The sequence below is a fragment of the Zootoca vivipara genome, chromosome 6 (assembly GCF_963506605.1).
Source record: "Zootoca vivipara chromosome 6, rZooViv1.1, whole genome shotgun sequence".
Lineage (NCBI taxonomy): Eukaryota > Metazoa > Chordata > Lepidosauria > Squamata > Lacertidae > Zootoca > Zootoca vivipara.
The window spans coordinates 20,375,993-20,403,167 of NC_083281.1; the positions used below are offsets into that span (position 1 = coordinate 20,375,993).

The 27,175-nt window shown below is 47.1% G+C and overlaps 1 protein-coding gene across 2 annotated transcripts; it reads right to left on the bottom strand.

Moving 5' to 3' along the window:
• Window positions 1-1,151: 1,151 nt before the first annotated feature.
• Window positions 1,152-21,091, bottom strand: HNRNPUL1 (heterogeneous nuclear ribonucleoprotein U like 1). 2 transcript variants are annotated; one of them, XM_060275581.1, is made up of 15 exons: window positions 20,828-21,091; window positions 16,841-16,978; window positions 15,789-16,035; window positions 15,199-15,272; window positions 14,909-15,048; window positions 14,028-14,127; window positions 13,521-13,633; window positions 12,166-12,432; window positions 10,986-11,108; window positions 9,740-9,868; window positions 8,154-8,322; window positions 6,552-6,899; window positions 5,899-6,134; window positions 4,128-4,328; window positions 1,152-2,289 (listed from the first exon to the last, which is right to left on the bottom strand). In XM_060275581.1, the coding sequence occupies exons 1-15, from the start codon at window positions 21,009-21,011 to the stop codon at window positions 2,161-2,163; spliced, it is 2,598 nt and encodes an 865-aa protein (XP_060131564.1). In that variant the 5' UTR covers window positions 21,012-21,091; the 3' UTR covers window positions 1,152-2,160. The 2 variants fall into 2 exon arrangements, with proteins under 2 accessions (XP_060131564.1, XP_060131563.1); XM_060275580.1 differs by having other exon boundaries at window positions 4,128-4,331.
• Window positions 21,092-27,175: the final 6,084 nt, after the last annotated feature.

Below are 27,175 nucleotides of genomic sequence, written 5' to 3' on the forward strand. Positions count from 1 at the left end.
TCTGCTTCTGCCTAGTCACTATGCTTGGAAGCGGGGATGTTCATCCCCATAAAAGGATGAACAACTCCCATAAGCCTTAACCACTGACCAGGCCAGAGTTGGCGAGAACAGGATTTCAAAACATCTGGATGGCACCAAGCTCTGGGAGACTGGTCTAGAGGAAAATATGGCATGCATGCACTCAGCTGTTCTAGAGTGACCTTGGCTTGCCCTCTGGTGTTTCACTGATGCCTGCACTCACAACTGTACTTGACCAGAAACCAAGTTTCGTTTTCCGACCACTTAGTGACAAGATCTCATATAACAGGGGTAGAAGACATGGTGTTCTCCACATGCTGTTAAGATTCAATAAGCCACAAGCAGGATAGCCAAGTCAGCGATAATGGGAGTTGCAGCCCACATCTTCTGTCATTATAGTCTTGAGTAATCTCAAGCAATATGGAGAGATTGGACCGTCTTCCATCTTCACCCTTCTGGTCTGTACTATGATCAACTATGTCTGGGAGATAGGTCAGTTTCTTGTACTGGATAGCGTTCAACCCCCTGTGAAGGAACAGGCATGTAGTTTTGGGGGTGCTCCTGGATCCATCTTTGCAACTTGAGGCACAGGTGGTCTTAGCAACTAGAAGTGCTTACCAGTTTTGTTTGCAAAACAGCTACAGCCACTGAGATAGGTAGGCCACTGTGATCTCGGCACTGGTAACCTCAAGACTGGGTTACTGCGATGCACTTGGTCTGGGGCTTCCCTTAGGCTTAACCCAGAAACTGCGGCTGAGGAAGATTGTAGCAGCCAGGTTGTTGACTGGGGCGTCTGTGCTGAAGGATTGGCATTGGCAGTCGAAATGTGACCAGGTGCAGCTCAAGCTTTTGCTTCTAGCATTCAAAGTCCTAAACAGGGGAGATCACTAAGAGCAATTTAGGACTGGGGCCCTAATATTGTCCTCTGACCAAAATATCCAAGGTAATACAGTACTGAGATGGATAATGGCATCAATGAGGGAACCCAAAGGAGGAAGTGCTGTATCAATGGGTGACTTAAGTTTAAAAGTTTTTGAATTTAAAGAGAGGAATCCCGTGTGCAGGTTATAGCTTTTAAATGTTTCAGTGAGAAGAGGGGGTGGGGGTAGGTAACACAAGACACCAAACAAAGATTTAAAGTTCAATATTCACTCTTTTTTTCTTCCAAATACAAAAAGCTGTTACAATTCAACTCAACACAAAGCATGTGCAAAGTTACAGAAACTCAGACATTGTATAAAAAGTTACACATTTAAGATGATTCTCCCCTCTCTTTGTTTTCTTCTCTCCTGTATTGAGCAAAAAGGAATTGTTACCTTGATGAAAATATTAATAGCTGCTGACCCACGGTAAAAAGTTACATAAAAGTCTTAAAAAAAAGTTCATAATTACCATAAGACAGCCATCTCTTCTCCCTCCAGTTTTAATAGTTATTTGCAGAAAAAGACAAGATAAAAACACCTCAAAGACGGGTGACACTGAACTGCAGGAAGAGTTTCCAAAATGCTTGGAATTTATTATCACTAGCAGACTTGTGCGAGGTGGGGGTGAAGAGAGAGAGGGGGTGGTGGTGGTAAATCCTAAGAGGGGCCCCTTGCACAACTCCACCCACCCACCTAACTACTGTAGAAAGGCTAGTGCTAAGGTGGATCTGGGCCTACAAAAATACAAGGATGTAAGGCTGAACATTGTAGCTTTTTCTTTGTCCAGAATCTTTTTTTAAAAAGGAGAAAAAAGAATTGTCTTCAACAAGGAGAGAAAGGGATAAATGCAACTTCCTCGTGAGGGATGGTACAAAGGAAAGGAAGCATGCCTCTAGCTGTACAGGTAAAAACGCAGCCACCCTCCGAAACTACAGCAGTCTTCCCCAACTGGGGGGAAACCCTCCAGGGGTTTTGGACTACAAGTCCCATCAGCCCCAGCTGATGGGCCAGAGCTGATGGGAGTTGTAGTCGCAAACCCCTGGAGCCCCCCTCCCCCCACAACAAGTTGAGGAAGGCTAAACTACAGAGAGGAAACGTGGGAAGAGGCTCCTTCCCTCCTGGGTCTCCCGAGACAGAAATGCCCACTGCCAAGTTTAAAAACTTGCCAAAAGCGGCGCAGCCAAGCTGCTCCCCCCACCCCCAGGATGGCGCGCTGCCATCACTGAGTGCTGGAGCCTCCCTGCGAGGTGCCCGTGTAGCTCCCGTAGTCGTAGCTGCCGTAGTACGGGGGCCACTGGCTCTGGCTCTGGCTCTGGTTCTGATAGTACTGGTTCCACTGCTGGGCGTACTGCAGGGAGAAGGGAAGAGGCTTGTCAATACGGATATCGAGACACCGGAGAAAGCTTCCTCCCAATTCAATGCGCCAACCGGTATTTCTTACGCATGACTTAAAATAGAGGCAGAGAACATCAGGGTGAATGCGGCCTTCCAAGCCTCTATAGCCAGCCCTTGGCACTCTCTCCCCAGACTGCCTCCCACCCCCTGGTGTGAATCCTCCCGGGGTGCTGCGCCCGGCTGGAAGAGGTCCTGGAACTGTAAAAATGCACTGTTGGGTGTGCAGAAATCTCTGGCTTCTGCATGGCTGGAATACAGCCTTCTGTTCAAGATTAGCACCCCCATGTACTGCTCTGTGCTGTGCCCACTTGTGTTTCTGTCCTCTGCCCACCACTGGGTTATGCGGAAAAATGCCTCCTGGCCCCGATTTAAAATAAGTGGTTGGTTGGAGAATTCCTGTTGATGCATCTCAAATTACACAAGGTTGATCTTTCTTCCACCTTTCCCTTGCAAGCTCTCTTTTTAGGAGGGCTGCTAAATGAACCCTTCTCTGCTTAAAGCAGAACCAAAATGGTATGCTTGCTCCTATGTGTACTCCATTGCTATGGGGTGAGGAGCGGCAAGGAAGAGTTCCACGTCTTGAGAATCCAAGGTTCTGAGCTGTGCAACCTGTCCAAAGTCAGGCAGATGAAGCTCAATTTAACCTGGTTCTGAGAGTTCTAGGGAGGGGTAGGGAGGTATACCAGATACTGCAGCCCACTAGGTTAAATAATAATAATAAAAAAGATAAAGGACCCCAGGACGGTTAAGTCCAGTCAAAGGCGACTATGGGATTGCAGCACTTGCTTTCAAGCCGAGGGAGCTGGCTTTTTTCCAGACAGCAGCGGTACCTATTTATCTACTTGCACTGGTGTGCTTTTGAACTGCTTGGCTGGCAGGAGCTGGGACAGAGCAACGGGAGCTCACTCCGTCGGGGGGATTCGAACCGCCAACCTTGATTGGCAAGCCCAAGAGGCTCAGTGGTTTAGAACACAGCACCACTCATGTCCCACTAACCCACCAGGGAGCTCATTCAAACCTGCATCACCAGAACTATACAAAAGCAGAATCGAGCAGCTTCATCTAAATCAGGGGTCAGCAAACTTTTTCAGCAGGGGGCCGGTCCACTGTCCCTCAGACCTTGTGGTGGGCCGGACTATATTTTGAAAAAAAATATATGAAAAAATTCCTATGCCCCACAAATAACCCAGAGATGCATTTTAAATAAAAGGACACATTCTACTCATGTAAAAACATGCTGATTCCCGGACCATCCGCGGGCCGGATTTAGACGGTGATTGGGCCGCATCCGGCCCCCGGGCCTTAGTTTGGGGACCCCTGATCTAAATTATACAGGCCACAGAATATCTCTTGGTTTAAGTGTGGAGGACTTTCACCACTGCTCTAAATACCCCTTGCCCCCATGTTTTTCATTTTCAACCTTTGGGTCCCGCTCTTCTTTCCCAGCTCCCAGCCAGGGGTATGGAGCAACATTCCAACCTGGCAATTCTGTGAAGTTTCAATAAATGAAATACTTCCTAGCTGAGCAAGAGCTTGGAGCCCCAGGTCTTCCCAGTCCAATACACCTGATGCGACAATGCCCTGAGCAGTTTCCCAGAAACATGAAAGCAACAAATTCATCCCTTCTCCACAATGGGGGTAGGAGCTATAAAACCTAAAACTCCAGCGCCTAACCTGCCTCATTGTTATTATGATCTAAACACGTAACAGTGCAATCCTATAGATAGCATCACGGAGGTATGCCCCGCTGAACTGAACAGAACTTACTCCCAGATTTTCCTTCTCACTCACCTGTTGGTACTGGTTGTAGTTGGGCTGATTGTAGGCTGGTGGGGTGGGGGCTGGGGCTGGAGCTGGAGCTGGAGCTGGTGCAGGTGCAGGTGGGGGCTGGCTGTAGCTTTGGCTGTAACCACTGTAGCTTCCATAGTTGTAGCTCGGGGCATATCCCCCTTGGCTGTAGCTGGATGGGGTGTTGTAGGGCTGGCTGTAGCTCTGCTGTGGAGGGTACAAAGGAATAGTTTTATGCAATGTGCTCTACCCATGCAAACAAACCAAAAAACCACAGAGAGAAGCAAGCGAAGACCCAGTGAATACGGAACACCCTGGGATAAATTACACCCTCCTGTCCCGGAGCTTGCATTAAGGGGAAAGGTTTCAATATTCAATATTCTTTTGAATATTGCATTAAGGGGAAGGGCTTCAATATTCTTTTTTGCACCTGCAAAATCCACCACCATGGCAGGCGCCTCGCTTTAAAAAGTCCCACACAATACTCTTGACATGAGGCCAGGGGCAAGGCTGGCACACCCCGCCTGCCCCTTTCCTCCACAGGTCACCAGATGGAAGGTCACCACAACAAACCTTACAAACTTCTTCCTAGACAATGTCCAAACCCACCTGAGGAGGGTCTCCCTCCTCACCACGGAAAACGGTTCTAAAACTGTTGCTTTTCTAGTTTTGCTACTGTCCCTTCCACCAAAATGCAGTTCTTGGGAAATGCAACCAATAACTCCCTGCCAAAGGACCCTGAGTTCGTAGACCCAGAACTATGATTCTCAGGGAGGGAACGCAAGCCTATTTAAGGCTACTGTCTTAGGTGTACTTACATGGGAGCAAGCCACATTGAAAACAATGGCACTTACTTCCAAGTAAACATGCAGAGGACTGTGCAGTTAAACTAGACTGGGGGATGGGTCCCACCCGCCCTGGTCTCAGGCACTGCTCCTATGCCTTTTTGTGTGCAGCCCACGCCGCCGCAGACCAAAGGACATCCCTGTTTCCTGCTGTGCAGTTCCTTCCTGGAATCCCCATCAGACGAGGAGCAGACAGCAGAAGCTTTCGTGGACTAAGGAGCCTTGAAGCTTGGCCATTCCTTGCACTAGAATTTGGGCGCGGGGGGGGGGGGGAGAGCCTCAGCCACAATGACCAACAGTTGCAGGTGATGGGAGTTGTAGTCCACGCCCTGTGGGGGGCACCACATTGGCTGCCCCTGCCCCAGAGACATTGGCAGGAGAGAATGACTTGTTTGCAACGGCACAAGCAGAAGAAAAAAGAAGAGGAGCAGACAGTTAACAGCATCAATTAGAGGCTGTTCTAATAAAAAAAAATAGTGGGAATGCGTAAAGGATTACATGAAAAGAGTTGGCTTCGGAGCCTAAAATTAATATGCAATAGTTTAAAGGGCACAAGGTTATAGGATGATATTAAAACAAATATGGAACAACAATTATAAACAGCTGTTAACACAACAAAAACAACAACAGTATGTAAAGAAGATCGCACATGGGTGAAGGGATAAGGAACCAAAAGAAGGAGACAAATATTAAGGAATAGTAAAATAAGGGAATCTGAGAAGAATCAGTACAAAAGAAAATATGAGACTCAAGGTTTTGTTATATACTGTTTTGTCTTGGATGTGAAGTCTTCTGTTGTAAGATTGTACATAAAATGAATAAAGAAGTATATTATAGGACAGTTTGAAGAACTTTCTCCTCCTCCTTTGCCCTCCCCAAGTAAGGCTTCTGTGTTTCCCAAAACACAAGGCACCCCCACCCTGCCTTACCTGTGGTCCTGGGTTGTAATTACTGGGAGGTGCAGCTGGGGCAGGGGCGGGCGCAGGGGCGGGGGGCATGTTGCTGCTGCTCTTATATGTATTCTGGTTTCGCGCCGGGCTGTAGCTGCTCTGCTGCTGGTTGTTCCGGTTGTAGTTGCCCCGGCTGTTGTTGTTGCTGTCTCGGTTTCCGCCTCCCCAGCGGTTCTGGTTCTGGTTGTAGCCGCCGCCGCCGCCCCTGTTGAAGCCTGGATGAAGAAGCCACAGGTGGAAGGTCAAGCTAAAGCCAGTATTTTATAGCCCTGCCTTGTGGTGACCAACTGGATTGGGAATATTCTCGAGCAGGCTCCAGAGCTAGCATCCTGCAACGACGTTTACTATCTTAATTACAGTATTTATATATCAACCTTCGTCAAAAGATGTCTTTTGTCTTTTTTACATTGTGATTTTATGTTGTGAACTGCCCTGAGATCTATGGGTATAGGGTGGTGTACAAATTTATTTAATCAATCAATCATGGCTCAGAGGTATGTCTGCACAGGGTCCAAGTTTATGATGAAGGTGAGACCCAAAACAGTGTTCCGGACTCTCAGAATCCTTTTCAATGTATCTAGCACACAATGCAAACATTCCCACATGCAATGGGTCCACTGGTGTCAGCTTACCTCCTCCTCCTCCTCCTCCTCCTCCTCCGCCGCCACCTCTGAACCCTCCTCCACCTCCACCGCCTCCTCGATTCTGGAAGCCACCCCGGTTGCCCATAGGTGGACCTCGGTTCTCGAAGCGCTGAAAGCCGCCGCCTCCGCCTCCACCACCTCCTCCTCCGCCGCCACCACCACCTCCACGGCCGCGGAAGCCGCCCCCGCGGTTGTCAAAGCGTTTTTCAGGTGGCGGGCCAGCCTTCTTGCCTTCCTCATTGTACTGCCTCACCAGCTTCTCTGCTTCATCCCGCTGCAGCTCGATGTAGACCACCGCGTCCAGGAAGTCGCCGGCTTCCGGCAGCGCGAAGTTGGCTGGCGCAGAGGGAGAAGACAGACATGCGCACGTCAGTCCCCGGTGGAGAAAAGCCGAGTGGAAGATGAAGGGGGGCAAAAGGAAGGGAGCGGGAGCTGCGTCCCGGGGCTCCAGGAAAGAAGAACAGGAGGAAAAAAGGAAAAAGTGGGAAACGCTGAGGAGGCACAAGCAATAAGCCAAAAGCATTGATGCACAGAATCGTAGAGCTGGGAGGGACCCCGAGGGACATCTAGTCCAAACCCTGGCAATGCAAAAATCTCAACTGAATGGCATGAGAGAATAGCTCCTCCCTTCCTGCCAGGCTACCGTCAGGGAGGTGCCCCACTGGTCTCGTGCAGAGGATTGCATTGGCCCAGCACCTCAAGCAGCAATGTATCTGTCTGATTGCACGAGAGAACAAGAAGTTATGCCCCCCACCACCCTCCATCCCACACACTACTTTACAAACACCCCTTCACACTCATCCACGCCAGTGCTGCGTGTCTCAGAGGAAGTCCGAGCCTTAGAGATTGGAGAGTCAGGCTCAACCCTCCCGCTTGGCTCAGCAGCCCATTTCTGCCTATCCTACAATACAGGATTGCTGCAAGGACCAGCTTTCCTGTCCTGGGGCAACCACTGAGCAGGGGCTTTTCCCATCTGTCACACGATATTCTCACTGAATATTGCTCCGTTGAGATTTTGGCTGCCTTTATGTCAAGGCCTGCTGCACTCTGGCAAAGGCTACCTAGCTACGGTGTAGCAGGAAAAGGATTTCCACCGGGAAAGTGCCAAATCTTACTTTTCCTACTACATTTCTAATCACACTTCCTTGGGGAGCTGAGTGCCACTGAACATTTGGGGACTTGCCTCCAAGAAAATGTGCAAAACCCGACCCTCGAGTTCCAGCAATTCAAAGGCAGCAGTTGTGGCGCAGGCTGTCTCGTTTGGGGTTTTTGTGTGTGCGGGTTTTCACCAATTTTGAAGGGGGTGAGCCAACCAAGATATAAACACTGCCTCAAGGCATGATGTGCCTTCTGCATCTATCTTCTCCCACAGCAGCCGTGTGTGTGGGCATCTCTGGGTGGGCAGAGAAGATGAAGCGATAACTATGGGGTAGAGCAGATGGAAGGGAGCCAAGAGGGAAAGCTGGAAAGATCTACAAGATCACTTTAAAGAAATCTTCAAACGATTCACACGGTCATGCTGGGTATCTCCCCTTATCACCTGGGTCCTGCGGAGGAAAGCAATGGGTGTTCCCCCCTCTAGGATCCTACCTTTCATTTCTAACACTGCGTGATCTGGCACATCCTTTCCCTCCTCATCCGTGCGTTTTACTGTTCGATCTTTTAAATCCTCGTCCGTGGGACAAATTACAATAGCCTTGCGCATGAAACCTTCAAAAGGGCGCATTTTTCGTCTCTGGGCAGATCCATAAACGTTTGTCTAGCAACAGTGACAAAGAAGAGGCAAATAAATAAATAAATCTGGTCATTACTTGTCAAGTCTGTTGCAATGTCCGTCAGCGTTTTTAAACGACCCCCCACCCACCCGTGGATACAGAAGGATGTGCGCGGATCACTGGTTGTGTGCGACACCCGCTTGGGAGTCATTCCCCGAGTACTAACCTACCTTTAAGGCTTTCCTCCCCAGTTTTAAAGGATAAAAATAGCAACACACACCAGTAATTTGCAGCTGTTTGCAATTCAAATGAGATCTCCTGGGGTGCCAGGCTAACAGAACAGAGCCTGCTTTGTTTTTTTGGGGGAAGGGGGCAATTTACAAGCTAAAAACACAGATTTGGACAGCTTAAACACAAGTGGCAAAAAAGGAGTGTCCAGGCCCATCCATTTAGATGTGTTATTTAAACTTCTGAGGTACAGTCACCCAAGTGCTAGAGTTAATAAAGCCTAGCAGGCTGGTTTAAAAAACCCCACGCATTTCAATTCTGACATCCAGGCCCTGTTTGGGGTGGGGTGGGTGGTCACACATTAACTGTCCTGCTGAATCAAATCAAAAGGCCCATCTATTCCTAGAGGGATAGGAGAGCTGAACAAAATTTCACATCTGGCAACCAATGTGCCCCTTTGGTTTCAGGTAGCACCTGGGTAGATGAGTCTAAAAAGCCCAGGACACAAATTCAACCCAGCCAGATGGGCGGCATATAAATAATATATTATAAAAATCATCCCCATCCCCATTTTAAACCCAAGCACCATGACAAAATGCTAGAAGCTGCCATATACTGATAAAGTGTAAACTCTAGTACTGTCACTAGTGAAAGGGGTTTTTGGATTTTTTAAGAATTCCTCGCTGTGCTACTTAGAACACGTTGCTGCTCAGAATTTGAAACAAAGACTAGGGTGGGGACACAGAAGCACTTTAACCCAACGTTTGTCTTCTTCATTTTAAGCCTGATTTGACCCAACTGTTTTATGTTGTGCAAAAGCAAGGAAGCCATTTGTTTCTCAGAACCAGGCTCTTTGGGATCTTCCCAAAAGTCACCCACCTGGTTCTCATGCACTTACCTTAGCTTATATTCAGAAGCCCCAAACCCCACAGCTGAACTCCCGTCTTACCTGCATCCATTTTAAAGCACAGTCTGTCATCTTGTTTAATGTGGTTAACAGCTGCTGCTTACTATATAGGTTCATTTTCATGTGACAGGTTTGGAGGGGAAGAGGCAGGGGTACATGCCTTTAAAATTCCTGGTGCAATACACACACATGTACACATGAGCAAAGCTTCTTAACAGCTCCAGCAGTGAATAGAAGACGACCCGTTTGCTGCCCTGCTTGGAGTAGTGGGGCATCTTCAAAAGACGTAGACAGAGAAACTGCTCAAGGGAAGAAGCACTCTGTACCTGATCCAGGATGTAGTTTCGCTTCTTCCGTGCCGCGATTTGGATCAGGCGATTCAGGCACTGTGTCGCTTGTTGGATGAGCACGTCCCAGCGGCCAGCGTAGTTGCGTTGGCGTCGGAGTCCCATTACCTGAGAGAAAGCAGGCTGGTTATTATCTCCGGGGTGGCCTCAAATGATTGGGCTCAGCTCTGTTTTGGACTACAACTCCCATAAGTCCTAGCCACTACAGGACTGGCATGACGTATGCATCACACTCAAATGTTTTGTCCATGAAAGCTTAGAGTCACGAAATGATAAAAGAGCCATTCAATGGGCATGAGAGGCTTCCATTCAAAATCTCACCTTGGAAATGGACGGAGTAGCTGTAGATAGCAATACTTGGCATGCATATAGCATATCTGAAATAATGAAAGTGCCCTGCCACTAACTGCAAATGGAATGCAGATAGGACATTGTTGTGATTGCATATTGCTAGTGTTCCACTGCTTTTTTCTTTTTCTAAAGATATATACATATATATTAGCTACTATAAATAAGACAGGTCTGATCTGCCTAGCGCGCCCAAGGTCTGACAGCAATACTGTCACTGCAGGAAAAGGAAGGAATGATGTGACAGGTGTCATGAAATTCTACTCAATAATGATCCAGAGCAGAACTCCAACATATAGTTAGCAGAGTAAAAACTTAAACATGTTGCAGGATCTGCCCGCCCATAGACCAGAGGCAATTAATATTTCATCCAGCAGAGCTTTACTGCTATTGAAGGCAAATAAGCACAATAGTCACAAATCCAGTACATTCAGGATTGGCCCTGTCCATAAAAAATCCAGTTGCAGCAGATTTAACTTAAACTTACAATAACTTATAATAAGATTAAACCTTAACACTATATACAGAATACTACACCAGAAGAAAAAGCGATAGAAAGAGAAAGTGAAGCCCAGGCTCCTTCTGGCCCTACTTTTATAGTCAGCATGACCTTCACAGAAAGAGATAAGAGAACCAGTTTAAACCAACTGTACTCGGAACTTCTAGCTTGTTTTTTTCACACAGAGAAGCTTCCAGAACCCTCTTGAATTAGTAAGAATAGGAAAGATCTCTACACATCAGATCAATACTTTCTATACCAAGAAATGCAAACTGACAATTGGAACATGGAGATTAATTCTTGCATCAGGAGCCAGAAAACTAAGAAAGGAACGTAAGGCAAATCACACCAAATGCTGCCAGCGACGCTCCACCTTACCCTCATTTTGTCCATGATGGCGTTTGTTCCCAGAATATTGTATTTCTTGCACGGATTGGCTGCAGCATGCTTAATGGCCCACGTGGTCTTCCCAGCTGCAGGTAACCCGACCATCATTAAAATCTGAAACACATGCACCAGTTAGCTTAGCACATTGCATATAAAAGTGCACAAGTCAGATCCGAAGAGTGATCCAACACTCCCACTTTACAAATCAAGGATTGTTTTGTGGAGCTGATGTCAAAACTCAGTAGTTTTGTGATCATGGCTTCATTCAGTACAATGTTCACAGGCTCCCAACCTTCCCTAACCCAGCTGAAGTTCATTCCAAAAGAAGAAAACTGGGACTACAGAAGGATCTAGTATCCCAGGAATATAGGCACTAAACAGCTGCAAAAAAGCACCCAAATAAGAAAAACACTATCAGGATGACAGCTGCATAGAAAGAAGAAAAATCTCTATTCCCAGTGCCTATTGAGAGGCCCCTCCTGTCTCTCTCTCTCTATAGGATATGACCTTACAATTAGTAACACCCACTCAAGGGTAATGGCTGTTTTCAACGCTATAAGGTTTTTTAAGATGTCAAACAGATAAAAAACTACACAACTTTCCAAAGACATCCGAAGGCAGCCCTGTATCGGGAAGTTTCCAATGTTTGGCTGTGCTTTTATTATGTTGGAAGCTGCCCAGAGTGGCTGGGGCAACCCAGTCAGATGGGTGGGTTGTAAGTAATAAAACCTAAAGTAGCTAGGATTCTGCTCATCTCTGAATGCCCCTAAAAATAACAATAATAAAAGTTGAGAAATCTGAGACTGAAGAGCCCAATCACCCCCAAACGCTAGGCCAGGGGTTGTCAACCTGGTACCTACTGCCCACCAGTGGGCGTTTCAGGATGCTAGGTGGGCGGTAGGGGCTTCTACGGCACAAACTGAATCCTCCTTCCATTGAGCACTGGTGGGCGGTAAGGAAATATTACCATCAAGAAAGATGCATTAGTGGGCGGTAGGTATAAAAAGGTTGACTACCCCTGGGCTAGGCTGAACATCTGGCTCATTCAACACTGTTTGCAAGGAAAGGCTCTGTTCATGTGATTCGTCAACTTGCGTGAGCAAGGAAAGGAGTTCAAAAGAACAGGCCACAATTTCCGTGCATGGGAGCCTGGCTTTCAGGTGCCACCTACCTCACATTCCGTTTTGCTCTTTGGTCCAATTGTCCCCCGAACCCGCTCTGACAAGGGAAGATGCTGGATGAAGGTGAACCCAGGCGGGACTTGGAAGAAAGAATCCTCCCTCTGGCCAAAGTTGAACTCGATGGCGCAGTTCTTCACCAGGACATGAGGAAAGAGTGCCTGGCCACCTAATGCCTCCTTCCGCAGCCGGTAGGCCACCCCTAGCCATTTCCCGTTCTTCATGTAAGACATTTCGACATCGTCGCCACACTCAAAGTCCTAAGAACAAGGAAGGAATTAGAAGCCTGTGCATGACCTCCAAAGCAATAAACTGTAGCTGTTGCGCATTGCAACACAGGTGGCTAGCTTGTGGCCCTCTGGGTGCTGCTGAAGTACAACTCCCAACGTCCCTTGTCAGTGGCCGTGCTGACTGGGGCTGATGGGATTGGTGCCAGTGCACTATGCCAGTCATCTGGGGTTCCTTTTTCAATCAGCAGAGTCCCCCAAAAACTCTTCCAGAATCTTCTCTCTCAGTTCAGCTAATCTGTTGGTGAATTCCCATGTGGGAATAAACACCTCACTGATTCTAGTTTGACTTAAATAATTAACATTACAACTTATACAACTACTGGTCTAAGTATAATAAATAATACTAATAGTAATATTTTATTATTTATACCCCACCCATCTGGCTGGGTTTCCCCAGCCACTCTGGACGGCTTCCAACAAAATATTAAAATACAATAGTCCGTCAAACATTAAAAGCTTCACTAAACAGGGATGCCTTCAGATGTCTTTACCAGACCCAGAAGGCCCTCACGCTGGACCTCAGTGTCTGGGCAGAACGATGGGGGTGGAGACGCTCCTTCAGGTATACTGGGCCGAGGCCGTTTAGGGCTTTAAAGGTCAGCACCAACACTTTGAATTGTGCTCGGAAAAGTAAAACTGTGTTCAGTGAAATATTCCTCCTCTCTGCTCTTCAGTCATCTGGGCAATCTCTCCTTCAGAACATGTCTAAAAAAGAAGTCTGTTGCTAAGGAAACTCTGTTGCTGGGAGAAAACTTGTTGCTAGGTGCAAAACTATGCAAAATCATTTCAAGTCTATTTTTAGACTACACTAAAAACCTGTACCTCAGCAGCACTTGGATGACCATAAGTTAGCCACCCTTGACCTAAATATTTGGTGCTCTCCCTTTCCCCAGTGTTAGAATTGTCAACCCATGTAAACAATGACCGCTTCAGCATTGCCCCCCATGACATGCACTCTGATCACATGCTTGTTTAAACAATTTGATTGTGTCTGGGACACTACGCATCTGTGCAAGAGGCGGAAACATAACTTCCAAGGGACCCCGAGCCACACTCACCACAAGGCAGGTGATGATGTCATTCTCTGCAAAAGTTTCCCCGTAATTTTCGAACTTGCTGTTGGTGGATTTCTTCCCTGTGCCACCATAGCCATAGGAGTGAAGCTCTTCACCTAGCAAGACAAAGAATCCAGCAGAAACATAAATGCAGTGTTTTCTGCAAAGAGACATGGTGATTGTTTATCATGGCAGCCTGCCGGCCAGACATAATCCTGTTCACCCCAGGACTCCTACTTCAGAAGCAGCATGCTGCTTTTTGAACTTCACACATCATTTCTTTGACTACATCAAGAGGGGCTGGAGAAGAGGAGTAGTACTCTTCTCAGATGGCACTTCCTTGTGGCTACTGTAGTAACTTTTCATTTAAGGATTTAAATAAAACAGGTTTTTGTTTTGTTTTTTGCTGCCTGATTTAAAAACTGACTATAGTTAGGAAATTAAGTTTAAGAGTTGGGTGCATGTCCTGAGCTCTCGCTCCATGTTCAGCAGCTGCAAGGTCTCTCTTACCTAACTGGGTGCTGCAAGAATCCAGCGACCACCCGATGCGCACCACGTGAGGATCAGGCTCAGTGGGAGGAAGATGCTTGACAGATATCTCTTCATTAATCTGAAGACAAAAGGACAGAGACCCAAGTCATGAGACATCTTGGAAGTAACAGCTTTCCACTTGAGAACAAGGATGGATTTCTAGAGACAAAGAGTTTGCTCTACACACTTTAACGTGTGTTTATGGAGAGCACCTCGAAGAATGGGCGAAGGCAGCAATCTGGGAATGCAGACTTACTGCAAAGGGTTTGTCGCTGCTTCAAAGCAAGGCTATTTTAATGAGAGGTTTGTGAGTGAGCACAAGATATGAACCCAGAGCGAATTCTAGCTGGAACTGTTAATGACACTGAGGAAACTTTTAACTGACAGAACTGCAAATACAGTGGAAGCTCGGTTTTCTAACGTAATCCATTCCGGAAGACCGTTTGACTTCCGAAACGTTCAAAAACTGAGGCGCAATGGGCGGTCAGTAAAATCCATTGAGAAAATTGAAAAGCACGCAGTGGAAGCCGTTCAACTTTTGAGGCACATTCAAAAATGGAAGCAATTACTTCCAAGTTTTCCGCATTCGACTTCCGAAACGTTTAGCTTCCGAGATGCTCGAAAACCAAGGTTCCACTGTACGTAAAAATAAAATGAACATTTTTGCAAAATTTTGGGTGGCAAGGGGTGGGGAGTAGACGTGCTGCAGAATCAAGGAACTTGAGCCCCCTATGAGTTGCCCCAGTATTATTTGAAGCACAACACCAGTGGGTATCTATACTCACAAGCCTGCCTGTCTTCATCCATGCAGCAAACACACATGCCGAGCAACTCTAGAACCAAGAAGCAGACTCCCTTACCTTCATTTCGTAACAGACCCTCCCTCGCCTTGCCCCGTAAGTGGCTCGGGCACCAGACCACAGGAAAGCGAACCCTTCTATGGTCAGAGGGTAGCCGCTGTAACGGTCACGGGCAACTTTGAAATGCAGGTCGCAATTATCTGGAAGGCAAAGCCAAAGGAGAGGTCAGAAGCACACACGCTAGTGGCTGCTACCACCCTACAACACCCATTTTTCCAGTGCACATGGAGAAGTTCAGACGAGAGGGAGGCTTTGAGCGATGGGACGCTTCTACCAACCAGGAAACTCACACGTATCAATGGCCACCAGTGACTCATCAAAGTCCTCTTCGTCATCTTCAGCAGGTGGCTGTGGAGATCGGCCCCTGGAAAAGAGTGACAGCAAATACAGGCCCCATAAACCCACTTCATGGGCTCAAGACACAATCTGCAAGGGAAGCTCGCAAGGAGCACACGTTGACAAATGCATAGAAGCTGGTTCCCACCCTAGGTCACTAAAGGCACTGCTAAAAACAAATTCTGGATCATCAGGTTGCTTTAACAATTACCACTGACCCACGATCAATGTGTTTACATATAATCGGGATTTACATCCAACTCAGATACTTCATAAATTAATTTTAATTAAGCGTTATTTCCACTTCAGCATTTAAGACTGAGGTATCAGTCAAGAAGCAGCCACTCTTAAAATCCTATTTTTCAAAATGTTGTAAATTCTGCCAGATATACAGCATCCTTTGAGAGTTGCTCAAATCCACAAAGTTTAAAGAATGCATTTCCCAGGCTGAGAGATGCAATACATATCTGCTTCAATCTCAATGGCACCCATGGGTTAATTTCCACCCTATTGCTGCTGCCCGTAAAGACTTGCCTGAACGCACCTCTTATCATCTCGGTGTTCGTAATATCCACGCCCCCGGGACTCCTCAGCTGGCCTCTTGCGGCCTTGCTGCTGCTGCTGCCAGGACTGGGTTGAGTCAGAAGAGCCGTAATTGGAAGGGGGTGCATTGTAGCCAGAAACAGAAGTGTTGTAGTTAGACGCAGGTCTGGAGGAAGGTGCATTGTAACCAGAAGCTGGCATGTTGTAGCCAGGGGCTGGCTCCTCTTGCTTCACTTCTGTCTTCATTTCTACACTCAAACACAACGTAACACATTCAATTGGAAAAGGAAGCCTTTATTCTGAGGTCACACATTATGGGCATGGAAGAGAGTGCTATTATATGGGACTTGTAAGTCAGAACCAAAGCCACAAAACAACCCACCCGCTTCCCATGTTATGCACTAAAGTTCTGTTACACTCCAACATTACAGCAGAACACAGGACACGAATAAGTTAACTGAGCGGTGGATATGCAAACAAGAGGGCAGTTCAGCTGTGTGAATTCTCTGGGGACAAAAATCCACAGAATGGAGTCTGGGGCGAAGTTGAAAGGGGAGGGGAGATCTGCCCCTCACAAAAACAGTGCATTATGTGGCAGAAGAGCGCAGCGGAGCACCAGGCGCAGCGGACTGCAAATACAGCCATTTACTGTACCCCATATAAACAAATTGCTACCTTTCACTTACTCGGAGGGCAGGCGGAGGGAGAAGACAGATTTTTAAAAATCAGGCATTGACAGTCAATGTCTCGGGCTACACGGACAGGGACTCTTATCACGAGAGACCAATGTGTGGCTGTATATATGGGGAGGTTCTGTGACCCCTATAGTGTTTCAAGGGCATAAGGTTGTGCATTTCACCAGCCAATATGAAATACCGCTCTGGGTGGCTTCCTCCACCACCAAAAGTAAATACTCGAGTTATATATAAAAAAGGAACATCCCAGCTGCTATTGAAAACTTTTGCACCAGGCCGATGGGGTGCTACCTATACAGTTACGATGATCAGCATGTGACAAAGGTCTGGGGTTGTTTTTTAGAACACCTGACTGTACCTGAATGTAAGCCAGAATGATCTTGGTCTATAGGTCCCCTCTCATACCCAGATTCGTTCTCCTGTTTAACGTTGAAGCGCTCGTATGGCTGGTGGTATCCTTGCATGTTGTCCTGATGACTGTTGTCGTGGGTGCCATCTTGAAATGGGAAAGGCAAGAACATAGATCAGGACCGCTATTCCATTCCACGCCCAGCTTTGAAAATACAACGGGGAGGTTGGAAAGATGTGTGCCAGCGTTGCTTGACTGCTAGATGAAGGCTGGAGTGGCGGTCTAGGCTCAGCAAGGCCAACCAACACATACAAAATGGGTGAATTTTCAGTGGATAGCAGGGTTTCCCATACAGGTTGATATTGACCTCCCTGGGATTGGTGGGACTGGGCAAGGGGCGAATAAAGACTATGGGGTTGAAAGGGCCACGGGGTGGAAAAGTTTACAATCATGCAAAAGGTTTAATCAGGCGCTATGAGTCTCAGAAATACAGAGCATGAGCACATACAGTGGTACCTTGGTTTAAGAACAGCTTAGTTTATGAACAACTTGAATTAAGAATGCTGCAAACCCAGAAGTAGGTGTTTTGGTTTTTGAACTTTGCCTTGAAAGCAGAACACGTTTTGCTTCCTGTTGAGTTTGTTCCATTTGTAAACTAAGTCCCCCGCTGCTATGGGAAAGCGTGTCTTGGTTTAAGAAGGGACTTCTGGAACGAATTAAGTTCATAAACCAAGGTACCAATGCACATATTTCACATCCCTCATCAACAAAGAACCTCTGCATTTAATAAGACATATTAGTTTCACTTGTTTTACTTTCTTGGTTTTGGTTGTTTTTACATTTCACGATTGTTAAAGGTGACTGAGGATTGATAAATGTTGATCATATTTACACATCTTCCTTGACTTTCATTTATATTCCTACAAATTTGGGTTGGGGTCGATGACAACTTCATATGCTCATCAAGGGGTCAATGAACTCAGAAATTTGAGAAATGCCAATTATATATCATCAGCAGAATGAAACGGCTGAAGATATCTGGAGTGTACCATTTCAGGATGCAGGCAGCAAGTGGGTTTCAAGTCTGAAAGCCCCTCCCGGGAAAGAAAACCACTTTATGTAATTCGTTTGCTGCATAGCTAATTGTAAATGTCAGGGAACAAGCAGGTGTTGAGTCTCCCCTTCTCCCACACATACGGCTTTTCTACAGGAGGCAAACTTTACTTCTCTCTGAAAAGGAGCTTTCAAGCCCCTAGCCTGGAAAAGCATCATTGCATGATTTTGCCACATGCATACAGGGCTTCTGAGGAAGGAAGAAAAGCAGTGGGTGCTGTACACACCCTCCACTCCATACCATACAAAACAATTGCGCTTCATGCAGGGGCACCAAGTTTCAAATCCCTGCTGCATATTCAGCCACTTTTACACAGGATTGATAATTCCTCATCACAGCACTTCCTCTGCCTGTCACAGCCCCCAGAACTCATATTTCACAACATACACTGTACTCATTGGTCACATGCATACATACTCATAAAACTCCAAACGGAAGTCAGACCAGAGATTTTACAAGATGACAAGCCATGATACAATTCATGCCTGGGTTGGGATGTTTGCAAACATGGCAGCAAGGCAAACTGCTTGCCGTCCTATTATCCTAGGCAAGAGCATTATTTGAGAGGATGGAGGGGGAGGCCACTGCTGAATCCCCAGACACTCTCTTTTCAAAGCAGCATACTACCTGGTAACTCAACTCAACCGGAATTGCCCTACTAGCAGAATCATCAACAGCACATAGCATTTCTGTAGTACATTTTACAGTGGTACCTTGGTCCTCAAACAACTTGGAACCCAAACACTGCAAACCTGGAAGTAAGTATTCCGGCTTGCGAACTTTTTTCAGAAGCTGAATGTGCTCTGTTATGAGTGTTACACTTCTGATTTGAGTGCCACACTTCTGATTTGAGTGCCACACTTCCGATTTGAATGTTACGCTGAGGTCTGTCTGTTTTTGCTATTTATTTTGCGTTTTTATAGCTCTTTTTTGTTTTGTTTTTGTGACTGTGTGGAACCCAGGTCAGCTACTGATTGATTGATTGATTGATTGATTGTGTGACTGTAGTAGTACAGTACATTGTTTACTGCTTTCATTTTATGGATCAATAGTCTTGTTAGTTAGTAAAATTCATGTTATATTGCTGTTTTAGGGGTTGTTTTTAAAAGTCCGGAACGGATTAATCCATTTTGCATTACTTTCCATGGGAAAGCACGCCTTGGTTTTGGAACGGACTTCTGGAACGGATTAAGTTTGAGAACCAAGGTACCACTGTAATAACACAAAGCACCCTCGATACATCAGGGCCCAAGGTCTACCTACCCCAGCATCAAAGTGGCCACCCAAATGCACTCAGGTCCTGCTTGTGGGCATCCTATAGGCAACAATGCTCTCCCTGGTTGCAATTGGCATTCAGGGGCATGCTGCCACTGACAGCTGAGGGAGTACACAGCCAACACCCCTGCAAATTTCCTCCAGCCATGTGACACCTGTTTGTTCCCAGATTTAGACACAGCAGACATTAGACAACTTAGGTGAAACCTGGAACTGGCACGGGAGCCAGGTGTCAACAAACCAGCATCCTGGCTTTTCCACAATTCATTACAGGTAGTACCACCTCTCTCCGGAGACAAGACTCATCTGCGATTCCCATGGGGAAATAACAACACAGGTTCACAGCACAGAGCTGCACAAGGCCACTCTCGCAGTACTAAGCATGGGCACAGCTCAGCTGTTACAGCATCTGCCGTGAATGCAGATGGTCCCAAGTTCAATCCCCAGCACCATCCTCAGTCAGGAAGTTTGAGAGACATTGGTCTGGAACCATGGAGAGCCACTGCCAATCAGCACAGACAATACTAAGCTAGGTGGACCATGGGCCTGGCTCAGGATGAAGCACCTCGCTATGTCCAAGTGGATAGCTCAGTTGGTAAGATTGGGGTGCTGATAACGCCACGGTTGCAGGTTCGATCCCTGTATGGGAAAACTGCATATTCCTGCATTGCAGGGGGTTGGACTAGAATCAGGCATGTCCAACTCCCAAGAGACTGTGATCTACTCCCAGTATGTGTGTGTATGTATGTGTGTGTATATATATATACAGACACACACACACACACACACAAAAGTTGAGCATTTTTAGGAGGAAAGTGCCCAGAGTTGTTGAGCTTTTGGGGGGGAGGATTGCACAGGATTTTTTTTAGCTTTTTCCCCATAACCTTTTTACATGATAAGGATCCCGCAATCTACCAGGATCAGCCGGGAACCTATGGGTAGATCACAATCTACTGGTTGGACATCCCTGGACTAGATGATCCTCTGGGTCACTTCCACCTCTACAATTCTATGATTCTATGTCCCGCAGCCTCTGAAGACCCTTCAAGCATGGAGCAGCTGCACCAGGGAGGCCCACGCCTGCCTGACCCTCTCTCACGATGAACTATGCCAAAAAGGCACACAGAGCTGCAGGAAGGAGAATAGAGAACCAGAAAACAATGGCACCGTGCATGTCTGTACTGTAAGACAAGAAAACCACCGCAGCAGAGCTCTACCAAATCCCCAGTCCTTAGGCTGAACTCCGAGATCGAAGCGGGACCCCAACGTGCCCCAGCGCGGAGCTGCACCGGGAGGCCCACGTGCATTTCCCAGGGAGCGGATGCGCCGAGCTGCACCAGGAAGACCACATGCCTCGCCCGGGAAAGGAGAGAAACGGGTGCAGCGGATCCCCAGCGCGGATCTGCAACAGGAGGCTTGCCGTCCCCAGCGCGGAGCTGCACCGGGAGACCCACATGCCTCTCCCGGGGAAGGAGAAACAGATGCACCGTGTCCCCAGCGCGGAGCTGCACGAGAAGGCCCCATGCCTCTCCCCGGGAGCGGAGGCGCCGATCCCCCAGCTTGGCGCTCCCCGGCGGAGAGGTTCCCGCTCCTTCCCCGCCGCTTACAATGTCCGTCCGGCAGCTCCTCCTGCTCGACGGCGCCCGCTCCCGGCGCTCCTCCGCGGGCCTCCTCCGCTTCCAGTGCCGCCTGCAGCCGTTCGGCCAGCTCCGCCTTCAGCCCGCGGGTGTCGAGGCCCCTCCGGCCCAGCTCCTCCTTCAGCTCGTTGACGCGCAACTTCCGCACATCCATATCCCCCCCCCAACTCAAGCCCCGCCGCGGGGTCGCGGTTGCCCGGCCATCGTCGCTCCGTTCCGGACTCAGCTCAAAATGGCCGCCGCCGCCCTCCTCCTCTCTCAGCGCCCCGCCAGCCATGCGCCGGCCTCTCCGGTTGGCCGGCCGCCGAAGGGAGGGATGAGAGGCGCCCGCTGATTGGGCCGCGCCTTCCCTTCCTCTGCCTCCTCCTCCCTTTTCCCTCCGTCTCCCGCTCGTTCCGCCGCTTGTGGAAGAGGCATGCCCATTGGACACGGGAGCGAGCCCGTCTACAAAGAGCTTCTTTATTGGCTAACGGTGGCTCGTCCCCTCACATCCCCTGCTGTAGATAAAACTAGTCGGAGGAGGGGAAAGAACTGATTGACGAATGAGGGAGGTTGGACCAACTTCTCGAAGAGCAATCAAGAGCCCTCTTCCCTTTTGAGTTCTCATTGGATGGAGTACGGATTTGTTTGTTTGTGGAGGGATTTTTCTTGCTTTTCCTATTGGCTGAGCCCTCGAGGGGCTTTATGCTTGCCGACGAATAGCCGTCATCAAGATATTCCTCGCGGGTTGCATTTGTGTCTAGAGTTCCAATTGGCTGAGTTCTTAGCGGGAGGCATTTCTCTGGCTGTGTCTTTCTTATTGCCTGAGGCTTGGGAAGCGTCTTCTTGCAGATTGTTATTTCACGTCTGAATTTATTTCGCGCTCCCACCACGAACTGCTTTCCTCTTTAGACAAGGGAAGGCGTGTTACGTAACATTTCAGTGAAAACAAAGTTATATAAGCACATCAAACCACAACAACATAGGATGACGTAATCGTAATGTCATCCTATGACATCACCATAATAACATGATGTGGAATAATGAACACCAGATTGTAGAAGCACAAATGCTTCCCCTCCTAAATAGCTCCAGGAAAATCACTATGTATTTTCTGCTTCTGTGCCTTCAATTTTATGTCCCATAAAAATTCCATCCAGTATTTATCCCTCTCCCATTTAATTCAGATTTACTGTTTCTGTGTTGGTTCTTTTCTTATCCATTTTAAATTGGTAACATAACATGGGTATTTTGATTAGAATGGCAGGTCGTACAGACATTGAGCAAAACTGGCATGCGTGAGTGGGACCCATTTTGCAATAAAATAGCCACGCAGAAGCTGTTCCATGACAAAAAGGTTTGCCTGTTTTTCCAGCATGTTTGCTTGGAAGCAATACGGAATATCTCTTTATTGCTCTCAGACTCCAGTGGATGAGAGAGATGGGGAAGACTACATTTAAGCTGGGCTTCTCTCCTGCATATTTGGGCGATAATGAGATACGGAAGACGCAATTCCTTCTTCAAACATTAGTACACTTAGATCGGCAGTATGTAAGAAGATCTTGTTCCTCATTAATAACTCTTCAGATTATGTAATCACCACAGTCTCATGCTTGTAGCTGTTTCAAAGCACAGGTGCATTTCGTGCAGAAAGTATTGATCTGATGTGTAGAGATCTTTCCTATTCTAATTAATTCAAGAGGATTCTGAAAGCTTCTCTGTGTGAAAGAAACAAGGTGAAGGTTCCCAATGTTTGGGCTATTACTTCAGAGAAGATGAGTACAGCTGGCTTAAACTGTTTCTGTTATCTCTTCTGTCAAGGTCATGCTGACTACAGAAGTAGGGCCAGAAGGAGCCTGGGCTTCATTTTCTTTTTCTATCTCCCTTCTGGTGTGGTGTTCTGTATATAGTGTTAAGGTTTAGACTTATTGTAAGTTATTGTAAGTTTAAGTTAAGTCTGCTGCAACTGGATTTCTTATGGACATTGCCAATCCTGAATGTGTTGGATTTGTGACCATTATGCTTACGGTATTTGCCCTCAGTACCAGTAAAGCTCTGCTGGATGAAATACAATTGCCTCTTGCCTATTTTTTGGGGAATCCTGCAACATGTTTAAGTTTTTACTCTGTTAACTATACATTGGAATCAGCTCTGGGTCAACACTGAGTAGAATTCCATGGCACATTAATCCTTGCTTGTTTCAATGCTGTCATCAGCACTGTTAAGTGGACGATTCAATAATTAGGTTAATGAACTGAGGCTGGAGCAATAGAATCTGTTCAATTTGTAAGCTGTAAAGCCAAATGCAGAGAAAGGACTCGTCCCAAATATCTTTCGAAAGGAGGTTTTAAGGGTTATCATAGTTGCGCAGGTGCCCCCGGTGATTGGGGTTGTACCTAAACTGTCTCTGCCATTCTCCAACTGGATGATTACCAAACCAAGTTCAAGCTCAGTTGCAGACGTGGGTAATCTTTGGTAACATGGCACCCTGAGCAAGCCCAAAATTTAGCGCCCCAAGATATATCTTCTCAATGATAAATATTCTCAATATTGCACTCAGTGCCATGTGCAGGGGAAGAACTCGCACTGCCCTAAATACAATGATGTTACAATTAGTAACTAATACCCTGGACATATCCAGAACACCGCTGTCCCTAGCAGTGTCTGGGTGGAAATCGTTGCTTAAAAAAAAAGTCTGGGAAAATCTGGACGTATGGGAGCCCCTATGGCAGCAGTGCCATTTTTCTGATTTCCCCCAAAATACCTCAAAAATGGCAAAAAAAAAAGGTCAGCAACTTTTCTGTCCGGATTTTAACGGTTTGAAATATGTATGGCAACCCTACCTTTGTAATAAGCAAAATTACACCTTAACAGTTTACTTGAGGGATCACCTTACCAGTGCCACACAACACCCTCTCCACACTTGGAACAGGTAGGTAGCCGTGTTGGTCTGAGTCGAAGCAAAATATTAAAAAATTCCTTCAGTAGCACCTTAAAGACCAACTAAGTTTTTATTTTGGTATGCACATGCACACGAAAGCTCATACCAAAATAAAAACTTAGTTGGTCTTTAAGGTGCTACTGAATGATTTTTTTTCTATTTTGCTTCCACACTTGGAAGAAAGTGAGCTTTTTGCTTGGCAGCATCTACACCAGGCATCCCCAAACTTCGGCCCTCCAGATGTTTTGGACTACAATTCCCATCATCCCTGACCACTGGTCCTCTTAGCTAAGGATCATGGGAGTTGTAGGCCCAAACATCTGGAGGCCTGCAGTTTGGGGATGCCTGATCTACACTTTGGAAACCTCTGCCTATTGAGCTCAGGCAGACGCCTTCACTGTACAATTTTTGGTGACTCCTAACAGCACAAACCGTTGACCAGCAGAGGGCAGCTGTGTCATACAGAGATCAAAAATGAGATCAGCTCAGGTTTCCAAATCAGTTCCAGGCAGCATCAAGGCTAATGTGAGACATTCGCAGCTTGAGATGTTGGTTTCCCCTGCTGTGTTTCAAGTTGCATATTTATGGTGCTGCTGCTTGCACCAGAGATGGGATGGGCAAGGATATATTTCACCCAACCTGGGTTACCTGTTTGGTTTACCCACCCCCTGAAACCCACCCTTCCCAAACCAATTCAATTCAATGAAGCTGTAATCTGTGTATGCAAAAAAGATGAAATGGGCACACCTCAAGCCCTTAGCCATGATTTGGGGCAGATCCACACCATGTGTTTAAAGCACATTGCTTAATACACACCCCACCCGAATCCTGGCTGCTGTAATTTCTTATAGGTGTTGGGAATTGTAGTTCTGTGAGGGGGGGAAATACAGTTCCCAGGATTCTTTGTGGGGAAGTCGTGTGATTTGAATGCATGGTGTGGATCTGCCTAAGGCTTTGAACCAAATCAAGTCATCGAGTCTCCAGATCCAGATCCTTTGACAATGTGGAACATGAAGGATTGTGAGTTCGAGTCCCGTGTTGCTGCGGATTGGACTAGACGACCTCGTGGTCCCTTCCAACTCTACAATTCTATGAAAATCCTAAGACCCAGGCTCACACATTGCATGGGAATTTCTACATTTTCATACAACCTTTCTCACTCGCCTCCCCCGCCCCCCTTTCTTTTAATTTTGGACGCCCTCTTTCCCAGCCCATCTCCCGCTCCCCTTTTCAAGACTTCTGGGCATAGCTGTCAAGTTCTCCCTATTTTTAAGGGAAATTCCCTTATGCTGAATAGGCTTCCTCGCGAGAAAAGGGAAAACTTGACAGCTATGCTTCTGGGAGACAGAGAGGCATCTGTCTGCTTCCTATTGGGGAGGGGGTTTACACGCTATCCACCAAGCTCTGGGGACAATTGCAAAACAGTTTAATCTTTTTACCCCAGATGCGAGCAGATGCTTGTGGTAAGGATTCCCCTCTCAAAGGCCTGCTTTGTTCTCCATTACTCACTCAAGTCGAAACGGTTACAACAGGCAAACCCTGAATGTGCCCATTGATGGGGTTCGTTCCCCCTCTGCCTAATGAGGTGGGGGCAAAGCATGAAGATTGTACACCCCGCTGACGCCACTCCAACATCAACTTTCGGGAGGACTTTCTGAGCGCGACAATGCTGAACAGTTTACATGGCAACCTGTTCAGACCCAAAATGGAGCCACATTTGCAGCATGCATTTAAAGAAGCATTGACAGCCACGCATTCTCTCAGAGGCTCCTGGGAACTGTAGTTTGTTAAGGGTGCTGAGAGTTGTTGAAAAGGTAAAGGTAAAGGACCCCTGATAGTTAAGTCCAGTCGCAGATGACTCTGGGGTTGCGGCGCTCACCTCGCTTTACAGGCCGAGGGAGCCGGCGTTTGTCCACAGTTTTTTCGTGCCATGTGGCCAGCATGACTAAGCCACTTCTGGCGCAACGGAAAACCGGAACCAGAGCAGTGCATGGAAACGCCGCTTACCTTCCCGCCGGAGCGGTACCTATTTATCTACTTGCACATATTGGCGTGCTTTCAAACTGCTAGGTGGGCAGGAGCTAGGTGGGGAGCTCACCCCGTCGTGGGGATTCGAACCGCGACCTTCTGATCAGCAAGCCCAAGAGGTTCAGTGGTTTAGACCACAGCGCCACCCGCATCCCGAGAGTTGTTAGGAGACTCCTATTCCCCTCACAGAGCTCAGAGTGGTTTAACAATTAACCCCTCTTCACAGGGAACTCTGGGAATTGTAGCTCTGTCAGGGGAATAGGGGGTCTCCTAGCAACTCTCTGCCGGGAGTTTGAAATTCGCCAGGCGCTGGGCGCATTTTGCACCTGGCTATCAGTCACTTGGATCCAAGCGAAGATGCCTGGGCATCAGGATGGTGTGTGCCTGACGTCTCCACCATCTGGAGGTGCCTGGGGATCCTTGGATCTTGACTGTTTTCAGCAACACATCCTGTAGAATTATATCTGTTATATTTTATCTGCACAATCAGCATCAATTTCAGGAACCAAAAAGTCAAATTGAAAAATAGGACTTTTGAACCGTCTGACCCCAAAATGGCAACTAGGCATTCTGTTTTAGCGACTGCAACCCTGTTTTAAGGAGCCATTTGGATCCTAAGCATATATATCTGATTTCCTAATGCTGCTCTTAGCACCCTTAAAAAACTACACTTCCCAGGTTTCTCTGGGGGAAATCGTGACTATTTAAAGCGGTATCAATAGTGCTTTAAATGTATTTGGCTCTAAAAGTTTTGGCCAGGCCGAAGCAGAGAAATTTCTGCTGCCTCAAGCAAAGGACATGATCCAGAACGCCTTCATTCCAGGTACAGAAGCTGACCTGATGGGGTTGGCAGCTGAGTCTTACTTCAGCATGTCCACATCTGGCAGGCAAGCACATCTGGAGGTCATTGCATTGAAAGTACCTGGGCAGCACATTCACTCCTTACAGCGTCTTAGCTGGAACCCCGGAAAGGAAGGTTGCATCTCCCCTCAAGGTAAACTTTGCTGTGTTTCCTGAGAAAATAAGCATTGCTTAGTTTCTTCTCGGAAGGAAAGGGCTGTATTGATCCCATACAACATCTGCGTAACAGCTGCAAAAAATTATTGCAGCTACTAATTCTTTTAACTGGAGACGCCAGGCATTGAACTGGGCACAAAATCTAAGGCACCATTTGAGTTTAGACACCCCCCCCCTTCCCTGTATCTCCCCCAACCCACTCCTTGGAAACAAAGTCCACTTCCAAATTTATCCTTTTTTTTAAGAGGAATGTTTTATTCATAAGCAAAATATATCACAGAGTATTCTCTCAATCTCTCTCTTTCGCTCTCTCTTTTATTAAAACAGACCTTGCCCTGAGAGGAAATGTGTTT

Excerpts from the sequence above, each read along its gene's own strand:
- HNRNPUL1 (XM_060275580.1), bottom strand. The coding sequence starts at position 21,011 with ATGGATGTGCGGAAGTTGCGCGTCAACGAGCTGAAGGAGGAGCTGGGC. Across the intron at positions 12,433-13,520 it reads ACATCATCACCTGCCTTGTG|GACTTTGAGTGTGGCGACGA; the intron begins GTGAGTGTGGCT and ends CCTTGTTCTTAG. Across the intron at positions 4,332-5,898 it reads ATTACAACCCAGGACCACAG|CAGAGCTACAGCCAGCCCTA; the intron begins GTAAGGCAGGGT and ends TACCCTCCACAG.